Source organism: Battus philenor, unplaced genomic scaffold, assembly GCF_028537555.1.
Source record: "Battus philenor isolate CCGP_79_NKW_IND1 unplaced genomic scaffold, ilBatPhil1.0.hap1 SCAF_8, whole genome shotgun sequence".
Taxonomy (NCBI): domain Eukaryota; kingdom Metazoa; phylum Arthropoda; class Insecta; order Lepidoptera; family Papilionidae; genus Battus; species Battus philenor.
The window spans coordinates 14,724,925-14,739,106 of NW_027181748.1; the positions used below are offsets into that span (position 1 = coordinate 14,724,925).

At 34.0% G+C, this 14,182-nt stretch overlaps 2 protein-coding genes across 2 annotated transcripts in view; one reads left to right on the plus strand and one right to left on the minus strand.

Moving 5' to 3' along the window:
* Ance-3 (angiotensin-converting enzyme Ance-3) overlaps window positions 1-11,363 on the plus strand; it is a 57,278-nt gene extending 45,915 nt beyond the window's left edge. The window contains exons 8-9 of the mRNA XM_068775364.1: window positions 2,919-3,162; window positions 11,261-11,363. Of these exons, the coding sequence (XP_068631465.1) occupies window positions 2,919-3,162; window positions 11,261-11,363 (347 nt within the window). The remainder of the gene's footprint in view (window positions 1-2,918; window positions 3,163-11,260) is intronic.
* A 1,033-nt stretch (window positions 11,364-12,396) lies between these two features.
* Window positions 12,397-13,932, minus strand: LOC137931568 (zinc finger protein 512B-like). Its single transcript, XM_068775000.1, has 2 exons — window positions 13,887-13,932; window positions 12,397-13,712 (listed from the first exon to the last, which is right to left on the minus strand). The coding sequence occupies exons 1-2, from the start codon at window positions 13,896-13,898 to the stop codon at window positions 12,498-12,500; spliced, it is 1,227 nt and encodes a 408-aa protein (XP_068631101.1). The 5' UTR covers window positions 13,899-13,932; the 3' UTR covers window positions 12,397-12,497.
* Window positions 13,933-14,182: the final 250 nt, after the last annotated feature.

A 14,182-nucleotide genomic window follows, 5' to 3' on the forward strand; every position in this document is an offset into this window, starting at 1 on the left:
ATTTAAATAATTGCTTGCACAATTTCTTATAACATTTTTTTTTACATTTTCATTTGCATTCTCTTTAAAAACTTATGAACGTTCACTGCAAGGCATAGTCCTGTACCAAAGATATCTGTGGTGGTATATACCATTATCGCCACGCTTGGCAGACGGGTGGACGATGCCTGTGGTATGAGGGTATACAGACCACGCTTCTTCTTCTTTTTTATGAGCAGTGGCAATCCTAGGTAATCAATGCACAAAGCGTGAATTATATAAGATAGTATTCCGGGATTCGAATCTGCGTCCTAGGATCGCAAGTCACAATCATCTACAAAAAACAATTACTCATATATTTATATCATCTTGACAATAATACAGAAATAGCCTAATTTGATTGAAATTGTTATCATACGTTTCAAAGGCTCCATTATTAAAAAACAACCCACGACAAGGTTTTCTGTCACTTTTAAAATATTTAAAGTATAATTTAGAGTAACAATTTCAAGACTTATTTTCATCTAAAAATCTTCAATAATATTAAATATTTTGTATTTGTATTATACATTGTATTACATAGGAGTGTATTGTAATATCGTACTGTGAGAATTAAGTAAGGTCAACGTAAGTCTAATTTGCTGCGTAAGAGGTTACAGGAAGTGTGAGCATTGGAACATGGCGTCCGTTTCCGACATCGCTCGCTTGAGTTTATCAATCGGGTGGCGGGTTCACTTCCGCGTGCGCATGCGCAGCTTTCTCTCCGCTCAGCGTATCTTCGTGCACGCTTATTGAATTAAGCTCTGCGTAAAACGTTTTACACGCTTTGTTGGATTTTACAGAATAAATTCGTCTTTTAAGTTTTTTGATTTATACTTTGTCTCGCTGTATTATTACAATCTTTTCAAAAATTTATCATTAATATAAATATTGGATGGTTTTATTTAAATTTAAATTTTCATGTCTTGATTCATACAAAAACTAAAACCTTTTAAGGAAAATGATATCATTATTTATATATATACATATTTATTTAGCTTTTACATCTGATATTTAAAAAATATATATTTTATCAATAGATTTAACTGCTATGTTGTATTTTTCAAGTAGATATATAACCGTGAAACCTACTCATGGAAATACTGTTACATAGAGATCATAATTAATTTAATCTTGATATATGTATCATTAACTATGTACTCCAATGTTAACAAAATTACTTTATAGTACTAGATATCACAAATACATATTGAAATATTGAATTTATGAAAAAGGTTATAAAAGTTACAAATAAAATTCTGCATATTGATGAAGCCTTTTCGAAAACTTAATTATTTCCCTTACATGATTTGTTATTCATGAACCTAAAGCGAATTATTACAATAGGAAACTTTAACAAATAATCTAAACATATAATATGTGTTTAACTATATAAGTTCTATCGATGTGTACACCTGATTATGCGTGATTAGTGGGTTCTTATTTAAAGTTGAACTAGGATATATTTATAAAGGCAGTGATTAAATACTATAATCATTTCAAAAAATTAAAATGTAGTGATGGTTGAATAAAGAAGAAGTATTTCCTCTAAATTTAGACCAGATTCCTCGCGGTATATTAACAACGAATTTTAAGTTATTTTGCCCACATAGCCTAAAGAACTGCTGGTTGTAGGACAAATAGAGGGTTGTTCTATAAGACAAGTCTATAACTGGATTACTGCTCTGAGGAATTCGTAGAATAACAGCAAGGAAATAATCGTCTTTTCCGTCTAGGCGTCTAGGCGTTTCGAGACGGATACAACCTTTAGTAATTAAACGATTTTAAAAATTCAAACAATAGGAAAAGGTTCGAATCCTTAAAGCACATTTTAAAATAAATAAAATTATTATGAGTACTTTGAAATATATAAAACAGTTCAGCGTGGAAATTAAATCGTAAGACTATGTTAATTTCATAGATTCGACAAAAACTCGCTTTGTCGATTACGGCCGTCTTATCTTTGAGTGAAGGCTTTTATCCCAGTAGTGGGAACGTAGCAAGGTTAACACAAAACAATACAATTCAAAATTGGAACGCGAAATAATTATATATTGTCATCTCGTTCCGCTTCTCTCACGGTTTTAATCGCAGAACAAAGTTCTTATTTCTTACACAATTACCATTCGTAGGAGGTCGAAATGTTTACATGGTTTTATCTTTATTTATAATGAAAGGGATCTCGCAGGGAAAGGAACGGAAGTCTTTTGTTTCTAATTAAATGTAATGTCAACCAAATTAAATGAAAGTCGACAACCAGGTGTCAAAACAAAATATGACAAATAATATTGAATGAAATTTTAAACTACAATAAAACATTGGATTTGATGTCGCCCATAGTTGATTGTGACTAATAAAGAGAAGACGAGGTATTGAACAAGATTTCTACTTTCCCATGTACTTTTAGAAGTACGCGCAGTAATTGATTTTGATAATTTAATCATCTATTTCACACTCATTTTGTAACGTTCTGTTTTAACCCTTTCGTCATCCACCGGACGCCCCGTGTGTACCAGCTTCGGAGTTAGCCGGCATCCATTTGCGTTCCTTATATTACTTGTATTTATATTGTATATTGTAATTGAAGTGATTTCTCATAGGGTGCAATCGATTTTGCTATTAAATACGCCTTCAGTCGAATACAATTCTTTGGAAGTGAAGTGCGTATTTGGAAACTAAAATAAAAAAGTAAAAAAAAAAATAATAAGAAAAGCACTCATGCTCGGTTCAGTAGCGGCGCTTTGGCGGAAATGACTGCGGTAAGGAAAGGGTAAATAAAGCCTAAAGTAGTTAAAAATGCCTTCAGTTTTCATTTGTATGATTGTGTATGTGTGTGTGAAATAAGTGCCTGTATATTATAAATTCAGAATCAATATTCCAACATCTTGTCTTATCCACAGGTTTCCATGAGGCGATTGGAGAGGCTATAGCGCTTTCTGTATCCTCACCACGGCACCTCCAGACACTGGGCCTCGTTCAGAGGTCCATCGATGACACGGCTCACGATATAAACTTCCTGTTCACCCAGGCGATGGACAAGCTCGCTTTCTTGCCCTTCGCACTGGTGATGGACCGTTGGCGATGGGATGTGTTCACCGGTGATGTCAGAAAAGAGCAGTACAACTGTCACTGGTGGAGACTCAGGTAGGTTCAATTCAGAACTATAAATTGAATATATAGAACTTGCTACTGTGGCATTAGACATTACTCTGTAAGGAGTTCAGTTACTTTACTTTTACGAGTAATAGCTTTATTAATTCATTGATGAGGCTATACACAGACTTTTTCTACGATATTGAAACGTTGAGATCTGCTTACGAACGAAATAACCGAAATGAAGGTCCACAGCTGGACATAGACCTTTCCCAGAAGTTACCAATGGAAAAAGACTTTCTTAACACTCATACTTCGTCATTACCATGGCTGTTACCGCCAAAAATAACGGAGCTGACTGAAGGCCTGGTTTTTTTTGACTGTCGTCGTTATTTCAACTCCTAGAAGATCACTGCAAGGCCTCCGTCAAAGATATCAATGGTTGGATATACCATAACCACAACGCTCTGTAGTCGGGTTGGAGATAGCAGTGTGGTGGTACACGAAAGACTATACTGCCCATCCTCTGAAAATATGTTTTGAGAGCTATAGAAAATCTTTATAATAAATGCACAATGTGTAAATTATAAGGTTGTATCCCAGGAATTGATCCTTCGAATTACGGTCGCAATTCCTAGTCATATATCTCTGGGCTACCACTTTTCGATTGGCTATCATCTATGCTATGGCATTGTAGGGAAATACGTTTTTTAATTTAAAACCGGCCGCCCGCGTGGAATTTGAAAAAAAAATCTTGAGTTTATATAGTTTTTTTTTTCTCCTTTAAGAATTTTTCTAAAATAAAAGTACCCTAAGTTACTCTTTATTACATCAGCTACCTACCAGTATAAGTCCAGTCAGAATCGGTTCAGCCATTTCAGAGATTAACCAGAACAAACAGACATACAAAAAACAATTTAAAAAGTGTAAACTTAGTATATGCACGGAATATATGTTTATATACATATGACGAAAATCGGTTATCTTAACGCATTGGCTGCTTTCGATTCGATCAATTTAAATAAAAATATTAGCCAGTAAACAACATTTTTAAGATGAATTTTGATAAAAATTTATTATTATTATTATTAAAAATTCCGAGTGGTAAACACTCGGATCATTCGGCATAGCACGCCCGGGTGCCGAATACTCGGATCCGAGTGCTAATGACTCTTCTATCATGGATGTTTATATCGCGAGTGTCTTTTTGCATACTGACTACTTGAAAATGAACGGAGACGCTGTTATTATAGCCTCGACTCACTCGAATCCAAGTGATGAGCACGAAATGTTTTAATATTTAAAGCAGACATTAGAATTTTATTTATTTTTACATATTTGTAAACTCAAACTAAAGTGTCATACAATGTCACGATTCGTACACTAACTGGTAAAACAAGGCGGTCAACCTGACCATGGTCTGGTCCATGACCATGGTCAGGTTGACCACTATCCCGCATTCGGAGGACTCCGGGTAGACTCCGAATGCCTTTTAGGCATTAGGATTAGGTTAGGACTCTATGGCCTCGCTAATCAACGACAAGGAAGCAAGACCAACGTTCCTAAAAATGTGCAGAACGATTGCGGAAAACGTGATAAAAAGAAACAAGCGTTGAGCTAATATTAAAAAAAATAAAAGTGTAAAATAGGCAAATAAAGAAAATAAAATAATACATATATAAAAGTATACCTAGAATATATCAAAAATATGATATAGAATAAAAACAAAGATATTGTAATAGTTAAGGTATGAAGGGAAAAATAATGGCATCGAATAAAAGTAAAAATGGATATGAAAGGAAAAGATAGAATAATTGTAGAAAGAAAAAAAGGGAGGAACGATAAAACTATTACATGAAAAAATTATTAAATAAAAACAAAGTCCTTGTCCCACAATAGATAGGGGTACGAGGGGAACGAGCGGGGTACGATCGGGGAAAGGGGGAGGCATTAAAACGCCTGGTAAAACAATTCTTGTGAACGACCGTTACTTCAAGCCTAATTAACTAGATATTTCTTTTCTTTACCACAAGCGGAAAACATGTTGCGCAAGGGAAAATAATTCAGTATCATTAATTTCTGTATACGGTCGGAACTTGAACAGATCGTATCCGTAAATAGAAAATTCTTCGAAGCCTAACTGTTATGGGATATGATACCATTAAAGCAGTTCTACCACATTTATAATCCCTTTTAATTATATAACTTTAATGATTCTAAGAATAATAGTTTATATAATGAGTGCGTATGTATAACGTAATAAAATATAATTTATATATTACGTGTTGGAACAACTACATTCAACATTCGGCGAGTATATTTAAAAGAGACTATATATCCCTTAAATGCATGACTCTTATTTATATTTTAAATATACATATATCTTATAATGATAAGTATACTACAATGCAGGGAAAAACAAACACACATACATATAATATTTTTATACTTATTAAAAAAAACCTTATGTTGCAGATATACAACACTATGCATTTACTGTTACTTATGGCGTTTAGGTGGTATGTTGCAGTTTTTCATCATTATGCATTTAAGGGTTAAATATATATATATATATATATATATATATATATATATATATATATATATATATATATATATATATATATATATATATATATATATATATATATATATATATATATATATATATATCTGATGATTCCTTACTTAAAAAAGTAATATATTATTTGTGTGGAAAATAGTGACAATAATAATATTAATATAATATTAACCAGTTTTAGAAGTAAGATGCCAAATGCTTATAGCAATAGCTACCAGAAAAATTTAACAGTTAACGATTTATTAAAACAAGTCGTCGTTCGGGTATGTACCATAATCGCCACGATTGGCAGGTGGATTGGCTATAACAATACCCAGAAGACGCTGCTGTCCATCCTTTGGTAATTTTCTTGTAAGCAGGAGTAATCCTTCATAATTAATGTACAAAATCAAACCCGCGACCAACGATCGCAAGTCTCACTCCTATACCGCTATGCTATCACTGTTTAAGTTTAGATAAAGTAGGTTATATAAAAATGATACAATAACTAATGTTTGTTACCTCGGAGTGTTTTTAATTAAATTATAGAAAACATATTTATTTTTGTAACTTAAAATTAAACTTGATAATTAATATATGGAACATTATTTTATACTTCTTATATTAAGGGTACAATAAATTACTAATAAATATTATTTGGCTGCCATATACTAAGTAAAAATGATTTCTGTTAATTATATAATATTAATAACACGGAAACGTAATAAGGTTAAACGTAGAAACAACTACGTCACGTATAAAACAAACGTCATATACGTGTTGCCCATAGCAGGGCATAAAGGTTGGGGATCACAGTGGTATAGGCTGCTACAATATTATAAAATAAAATAATTATAATACAATTAATGCACTAAGTGTGAATTATATAAGATTGTATCCCGGGAAACGAACTTGCGACCTAGGATCGCAAGTGTTAGTTTTTTATGGTGTTGTGTTTGTTTTATGTTAATATATTGTTTCATTTCAATAAAATGTATTATTGTTATTACGTAAATCAATTTTTATAACATTAGTGAGTCCTTTAGTTTGATAGAAACATTTATAGGTGATAGTAATGCTAATTATCTTTCGATGCAAAATTAATGTTAGGATATTACGTAATTAAAATTCAAATTAATATGTGAATATTATGCAATATCATCGTTGAATTTTAAACTTCAATTAACATTTATAAATAATACAGTATGTCGATTATTAATATTTCGCATTTCTAAACACTAGGACGTGTGGTGTAAATGTATTATGTAAGAGTTTCATACATTAATAAACTTACATGTTCTTGAATATATTTCAAGAATAAGCTAATAATTTATTCTATATTTGACATTGATTTGTGTCCCTATAATTCGTAATTTTTTGGTAACACTAGCATGTCATAATGCATACGCTTCGCTGGACTAGGAAATGAGCCCAAAGCGTGGTGTATATTCTAGGCCAGCAGACATAAGAAGTGTAGTTAATTTGAGTTTATTTTCCAGCACAGATAGGGCCCTATTTGGCAACACTTTAAGTATGAGAGCACACAAACAAAGTGTAATTTTAGATGTATGATATCTCGTGAATGTTCTGTTGAAATTTTAAATATCTATTTTATTTTACAAGAAAATAACGGCTTATCAAGTAAATGACATATTTCATAATATATTTTAAACGTTAATTGATTATCTAAAATTCATTATTATATATAATATTAAATGTGCAAATATTGACATATATATTAGTACGCTTATAGTCACGTAGCAACAAAGAGGACTTTGATGGCATTTTTTTACGAAAGAGAATCAGATATGATTATTGATACATAAACGTAATTAATCGACATAGCCCAACGGAACAGCATGTTTTTTTATTTTCGAATAGCCCCCTTTATTGGAGAGCTCTCGTCCACCCCTATCTTGTAAGACACATGATATTTTTATCCTATAAAATGTTTTTTTTTTCACATACTTTTTTTGTTTCTTTCTCTCCTTACATTCTTCACAGTTTCATTATATTACATATGGCTTACTTGTCTCCATAAACACACCGCCTTCCTTCGTTTTCGCTTCTAAAATTTTCTTCATATCTGAATAACAAGTTAAAATGGCAATGATTCGGTCAAATACAACTCAGAACAGATGGCTGTTGGGCTTCAAGTTTCTAGTCTTGATCACAAATCGGCAAGCTTTAGACGTACGCCTATAAGATGATCTGTTAGGGCCGTTCAAGCCACTTCGAATTGGAATTTTACGTAAGAGACTTATTTCTAGCATTGAGTACGATCTTATATACATACATGATAATTTTGTATGTTTTTACATAATAAACAAAGGTTGTCTGTTCTTTAGATATGTAATTAGTAACCTAAAATACTGTCTTGTAAAGCCAATACACAGGGTAACATCCAAGAAAGCCTTACCTAAGATATACATGTAGCCACACAATCTACAAAGTTTGCATTAAAACCTTTTTACTATGTTTAAATTAAAAAAGATTACATGAAATGTCATAGCTAAATATGAGAAAATAAATAGCAATCGTTACACGATTTTCAGCTACGGATCAATATACGCAGCTATATTCGTATATACATTTAGCGAAATCACGTACGATTCGAAAAATACTAGTTTAATAACTAAATTCAAGTTGTGCAATAGATAGTAGTGTTGAAGAGTTCCTCTAAGAAGATTCTTAGTCGTTCACTTAAGGATGTTCATCATAATAGGTAAAATTGCCTGGCCCTTGTCACTGACTCATATAACTTATAACTCATCTCTCTATCTCCGAGTGACTTCTAGCGCAGAGTCAGTAATTTTATGAAGGCCTATCACTTGATCTGTCCAACGCTGAAATCAGCGACCTCCAGATTTTCAGACAGTCCCTGGACAACAAGTCCTTCCATGCACTGTCTTTTGCAAACTCCAGATAATGTTATAAAAAATTAAAGAGTGAAAAAGTGAAGACCACTTGGTCCGTCCATAACAAGACCAGACGATTTTTTGAGCCGCTGAAGCCAGAGAAAGCACTGTAAGAGAAAGAGATAGGAACAGAGTCGAGTGGTAAAAGAATGGCTGTATTTTATTTGGTTCTATTTAAAACGTGATTACAAAAATTGAAAATAGAATACGAAAAGTCAAAGCGAAATTCAACGAATTATAAAAATGAACGCTCTTTAAATAAGTTGCATTGTGCGAATAGTTTTTCATACTAATGTACCACAATAGACTTTTATTACGGTAGAACTGTAATACTAACCTTGACTCGAGAGTAATGGGTTTAAATCTTTGATGAAAGCTAAATAGTGCAGCGTGAGTCATAAGCGGAAGCGGTAAGCATTACAAACTTTTTAATGGTTATTGCTGTTGATTGGAATCGACGGAGCGTTTTGTAAAAATATATTTAAAACATAACGTTAATTTACATGTCATCAAGATTGCAATCACTTATAATAGAAATCCTGATAATTTGTAGCTATAAAAGATACAAAAGATGATTAAATTGATAACCTAAATGAAGAGGACTTGAATACGAATCTGTCCCATAAGTTATTTGAACAAGTCTTTTTCGTTTTATGTCTTCACTGTCGTAATAAAAATCGCTCGGTCTATTTCGTTCATTTTATCAGATTTTATCTCTTATTATACCATTATGGCCTTCATTTAAATTATTCTACACATTAGGCTTAACATCCAAATCCATAATTTATTTGGTTTGACACATTATCGCTTTTCAAGTGATCTACCTTGTCTTAGATTTTCATGCCTCGTCATAAACTTTAAAATGTTTCAAAAATTTGGAGATTGGTTTCTCTTAGTAAATACTTTGAACATATCTACTCGCCATCCGCAATGTTGGTAAATCAAACTGAATTATGATTCTTCTAGCGTAGTTTTTTCCTGATTCTTCTTCACAACTAATACCTTGCTTAGCAGGGTCAAAAATAATAAATAAATAAACAATATCTTGACGATCGATAAGAGTTCAGTTAACTGTTCCAATCTTGAATATATTAATTTTATCTTATCTTTATGTTATTTTCATGTCATAATAATGACTTAACTAAGTGTGGAATGAGAGAAATATGACAAATTTAACAAAAAAAAATTAATTAGGATCTAGTGTCTGTAATAAGTTATCTATATTCACTTGTTTTTTTTTTCATTTTTAAAGCCTGTGTCCATCTCAAAACGCCTTAACAGATTAGATGACATGCTTTTCTTATACCAAGTTACCCTCTGCATTTTTGGTGCTATTGCCACAAAAGAGTCTAGTTATAGATTTGACTTTATCACACCAACGGGTTTCTCACCCACGTGGTCGTTTACCGTCTACTTTCTATACATCCAACAGTATGTCGAAATTATCTGGTTGTCTATATGCGTTGTAGCCAAAATAACTAAGTATAAGGTAACTGGTTAATAGCATTTTGAGGAGATCCTGGCATAAAATTGAGTCGAGGATGGACTTGCTATAGCTATAATTATTTTTCATAAACCAATACCGTCTCAGTAGTTCTCATGGGTCTCATTTTCATTGCAAAGGAGATGTTTTTGTCTAGACAAATTCTCGATATTTTGCTCAAGATATTGATTTGCGGATTTTGAAAATCGCTATTTTGATGTACTTGGACCATACAGGCATTAGTTTGTTTGTTTGTAATAGACGCGCGTTACAATTCGCTTATGTAAGTGTACACATGTGCGGATTGGCTAACTGACCCCGTTCGGTGTAAACAAGTGTCATTATGTTTTTTTTTTTACTAATGATGATGTCGACGGTGCAGCAAAAAGCTCTTTTCGTTGCAGCCACTAGTAATATAGGTGAAGCAATAGCTTCGCATTATTGGCTTGAATATTTATTCGTGTTTTCATTATCAATATATATTTAATTTTGTTCCTTTTATATTTGTGCATATGATTATTTTCGGGTTCATATTTGGAAGCATCTAAAAACTTCTTATTGCGTATACTAATTTATTTACATAGCTAAATTTCTTAGGAAATCATTTCAACACAGTCTTTAATCATAAGAGCGGAAGAAATCTTACATGCTTTTAGTGTGTTGACTCTCAGATCTGTTCTGAGTGCGTGTCCAGGAATCTATGTTAGGAGAGACCTTAAGCCCTGATTTGTTAAGTTATATGCGCTAAATTATGATAAGTTATCCAGAATTATCCTGACATCTAGATAACTTCGATAAAAGATTGTAGAGAAAGTGTGTGATCACGTGAACGATTCCCCGGTAGCCTGATCAAATTAAGTCGTTAACTTGACTCCAAGTTACAACTGTCCTGATAAAAAACAAAGGATAGGATAGCATGGAAACTACTGGTCATATTCCGTCAAAGAGTTTCAAGATGAACACTACCTTTAGTAACGAAAAAAAAGATCAGATCTAGGTTTATGCGTTATGAGTATTATCTGTGGTATCATCGCTGTGTTATCAGTGTTTCGAAGATTATATCACCATCTAAATATTCATCATGTCAGCTGACAAATACCCTATGATCCTTATGATGACTGTTCTCGTGTTTCACTTTTTCTATCGAGTATTTGTGATTGCTAATCCAAAACTTTGTTGTTGACACAGGGAACAATACCAAGGCGTGAAGCCGCCAGTTCTCCGGTCAGAACTGGACTTCGATCCTGGCTCCAAATACCACGTTCCAGCCAACATACCCTATATAAGGTAAGAATGTTTATTTTACTAATGATTAATTACTTGTTCGATCTTTCAATCTAGGTTTAGGCAACCAAGAAGTTATTACTACTTGTAATTGATATAATCTCTATCTCTCATTTCCAAAGGTTGTCTGGTAGAGATCGCCTCTTGTACCTCTATGTGAATTGCTTCTTTTTTTAGATATTATTATCTAGGATGTAAAATAAGGTGTACATAAAAAAATCATTTAGTATATATTAAAGCACTGTCTGTTATAATTGAGTTTAATTTGTTAACTGTTTTGAAATATTTAAAATGCTTAGAAATCGTAAATATGCTGATTAAATGAAAAATTATAGGCTGAACAAAAACTTAAAAACACTTAAATATATGTAAGAAATAATTCTCAAATAAACAAATTTATAATCGTTTCGAATCTCGTAAGTCAGACTCATAGTAAGAAAAAATGTAACATCTCGTTATATAATTTGTAACTAACTGCGATCTCTACAATATATGTTATATAATATGCAAAACTTTTAAATATCACGCACGCAATTGACAACGAATTTAACAGACATCACAATGATAATTAAAAAAATAACATATTTGTTACTGTTAAAAGTAGGTCCAAATGTCAGTTGTTTGATAGTTTAAAAAGCAATGATTATTAAAAACATCTTGCGGTGAAGATTATGAATAACTTTTTGCGGTCAAAAGTGTTTGCTTATTTAACATTATTTTTTTAAAAACGCTGTAGTGTATTATGAACCTAATAAATGACTTTAATGCTACTAAAGGAGCCAATGGTATCTTGAAACGTAATTAACAAAAGTTTAAACATTTCTTTCGATTCTGGTAATGTTTTGTAAATGTTTATTATAAGTAAGACATTTGTTGTAAATATCGAGGCAGTATATGATATTATGGGAATTTAAAATCTAGGCTAGCACCTTAGAAATAAATGGGATCTTAAAAGAAAACGATGAAATGTTTTAACACGTCGATTTTTAATACTTTGGGGTATTATTTACATCATTCATATGAACAAACATACGGTCCAGTCGTAAAAAAAAATTAAAACAATTACTTAGCAAAAACTAAACACAAGGCAACATTTAAAGCTATAACGTAAAATAAAAAAAAAACAAATAGAGATCAGTTCTTAATGATGGTACTCATGCCCGCCTTCGGAGCTGCCGGAGCTGCCGTAGCTGCCGGAGCTACCGGAGCTGCCGTAGCTGCCTTCGAAACCTTCTGAGCTTCCATAGCTTTCTTGAACTCCATAAGAAGCTTCGTGCTTTTCTTCATGGATGATGGGTACTGGTACCTTTACTTGGTAAGGCACTTTCTTCTCAACTGGGTAAGGCACGTGCTTCTCAATGTGGACAGGTACGGGCCTGTCTACGAGGACCTTGACGGGTACGGGAACCTTCTTCTCTACAGGGTATGGGATAATCTTCTCTACTGGGTATGGGGCTGGCACTGGAACTTTGACTGGGTAAGGTACGGGTTTCTCGACGTGAACTGGTACGGGGTTGTCATAGGGGACCTTTACTGGGTAAGGCACTTTCTTCTCGACTGGGTAGGGTACGTGTTTCTCGACTGGCACTGGTACGGGCTTTTCAACGTGCACTGGTACTGGACGGTCAACGTGAACTTTGACTGGGTAGTGGACGATCTTCTCGACTGGGTACGGTACTGGGACCTTGACGGGGATCTTTACTGGAACGTGAACTTCCTTCTCTACTGGGTAGGGTTGTGGAACGTGCACTTTCACCGGTACGGGGATGTGTTTCTCTACTGGGTATGGCACGTGCTCGTAGACCTTAACGGGTACAGGTCTGTCGACATGAACCTCCACGGGTACGGGTACGTGTTTGGTCACTGGGTACGGCTTCTTAATGTACTCGGGTACCTTGATGTACTCTTTGACGGGGTAGCGGATTTCCTTCACGACGGGGTAGGGGTGAGGTACTGGAACTTTCACTGCATACGGGATGCGTTTTTCCACGGGCACAGGGATGTGTTTTTCAACTGGATAGGGTATTGGCACTTTCTTGATGATAGTAATGGTCTTTTCATGATGAACTTCATCTCCGCCGAAGCTGCCTCCTTCGCTTCCTCCGTAGCTGCCACCTTCACCGCCTCCATAGCCACCACTTTCTCCGCCGCCGAAGCTGTGCTCGTCACCTCCAAATCCTCCAAAGTCGCCGCCGAAACCACCATGTTCACCTCCACCGTACCCGAAGTCGGAAAGACCCCTCTTGTCCTGCTTCTTGGGCTCCTCTACGGGTTCTGCTTCAGCCTTTGGTCCCTTATCTGCCTTCTCCTCTGCCGTGGTCAGGCTTATAGCCACGGCCAAGATTAAGGTAGATCTCTGTAACAAATGTAAACAGATATAATACACGTTTCTAAACTCTTGAAGCAAAATGTTTTAAAGAAAATTTATAAAGTTTTCTTGAAAATTATAAACAAATTATTTCGTTAGTAAATTAATAGAAGCTATTAAGTTTTGTATGAAGGAAGTTTTTTTTTAATATTGAATACTGACCAATAGTCTCATGATCGCTTAGTTTGTTGTTTAGCGAACGATCTCACGGAGTGTGCCGTATCGCTGCGCGCGCGCCGGTTTTATACCATCAGCTCCGCACAGCAGATCCCGCGTTGCACTTTCGCCCGGACTAGCTCGCGTGCATGTGTGCGTCGGCAATTTTCGTATGTGTGCGTGTGTGTGTATTTTTTTGCTCATTCCAAATGATGGGTAAAGTCGGTTAATAGTGTATCAATTTTGTAAGATGAGCCAACCGCCAATTTCTTAATTAGTCTATCGGCATTTTAATTTTTTTT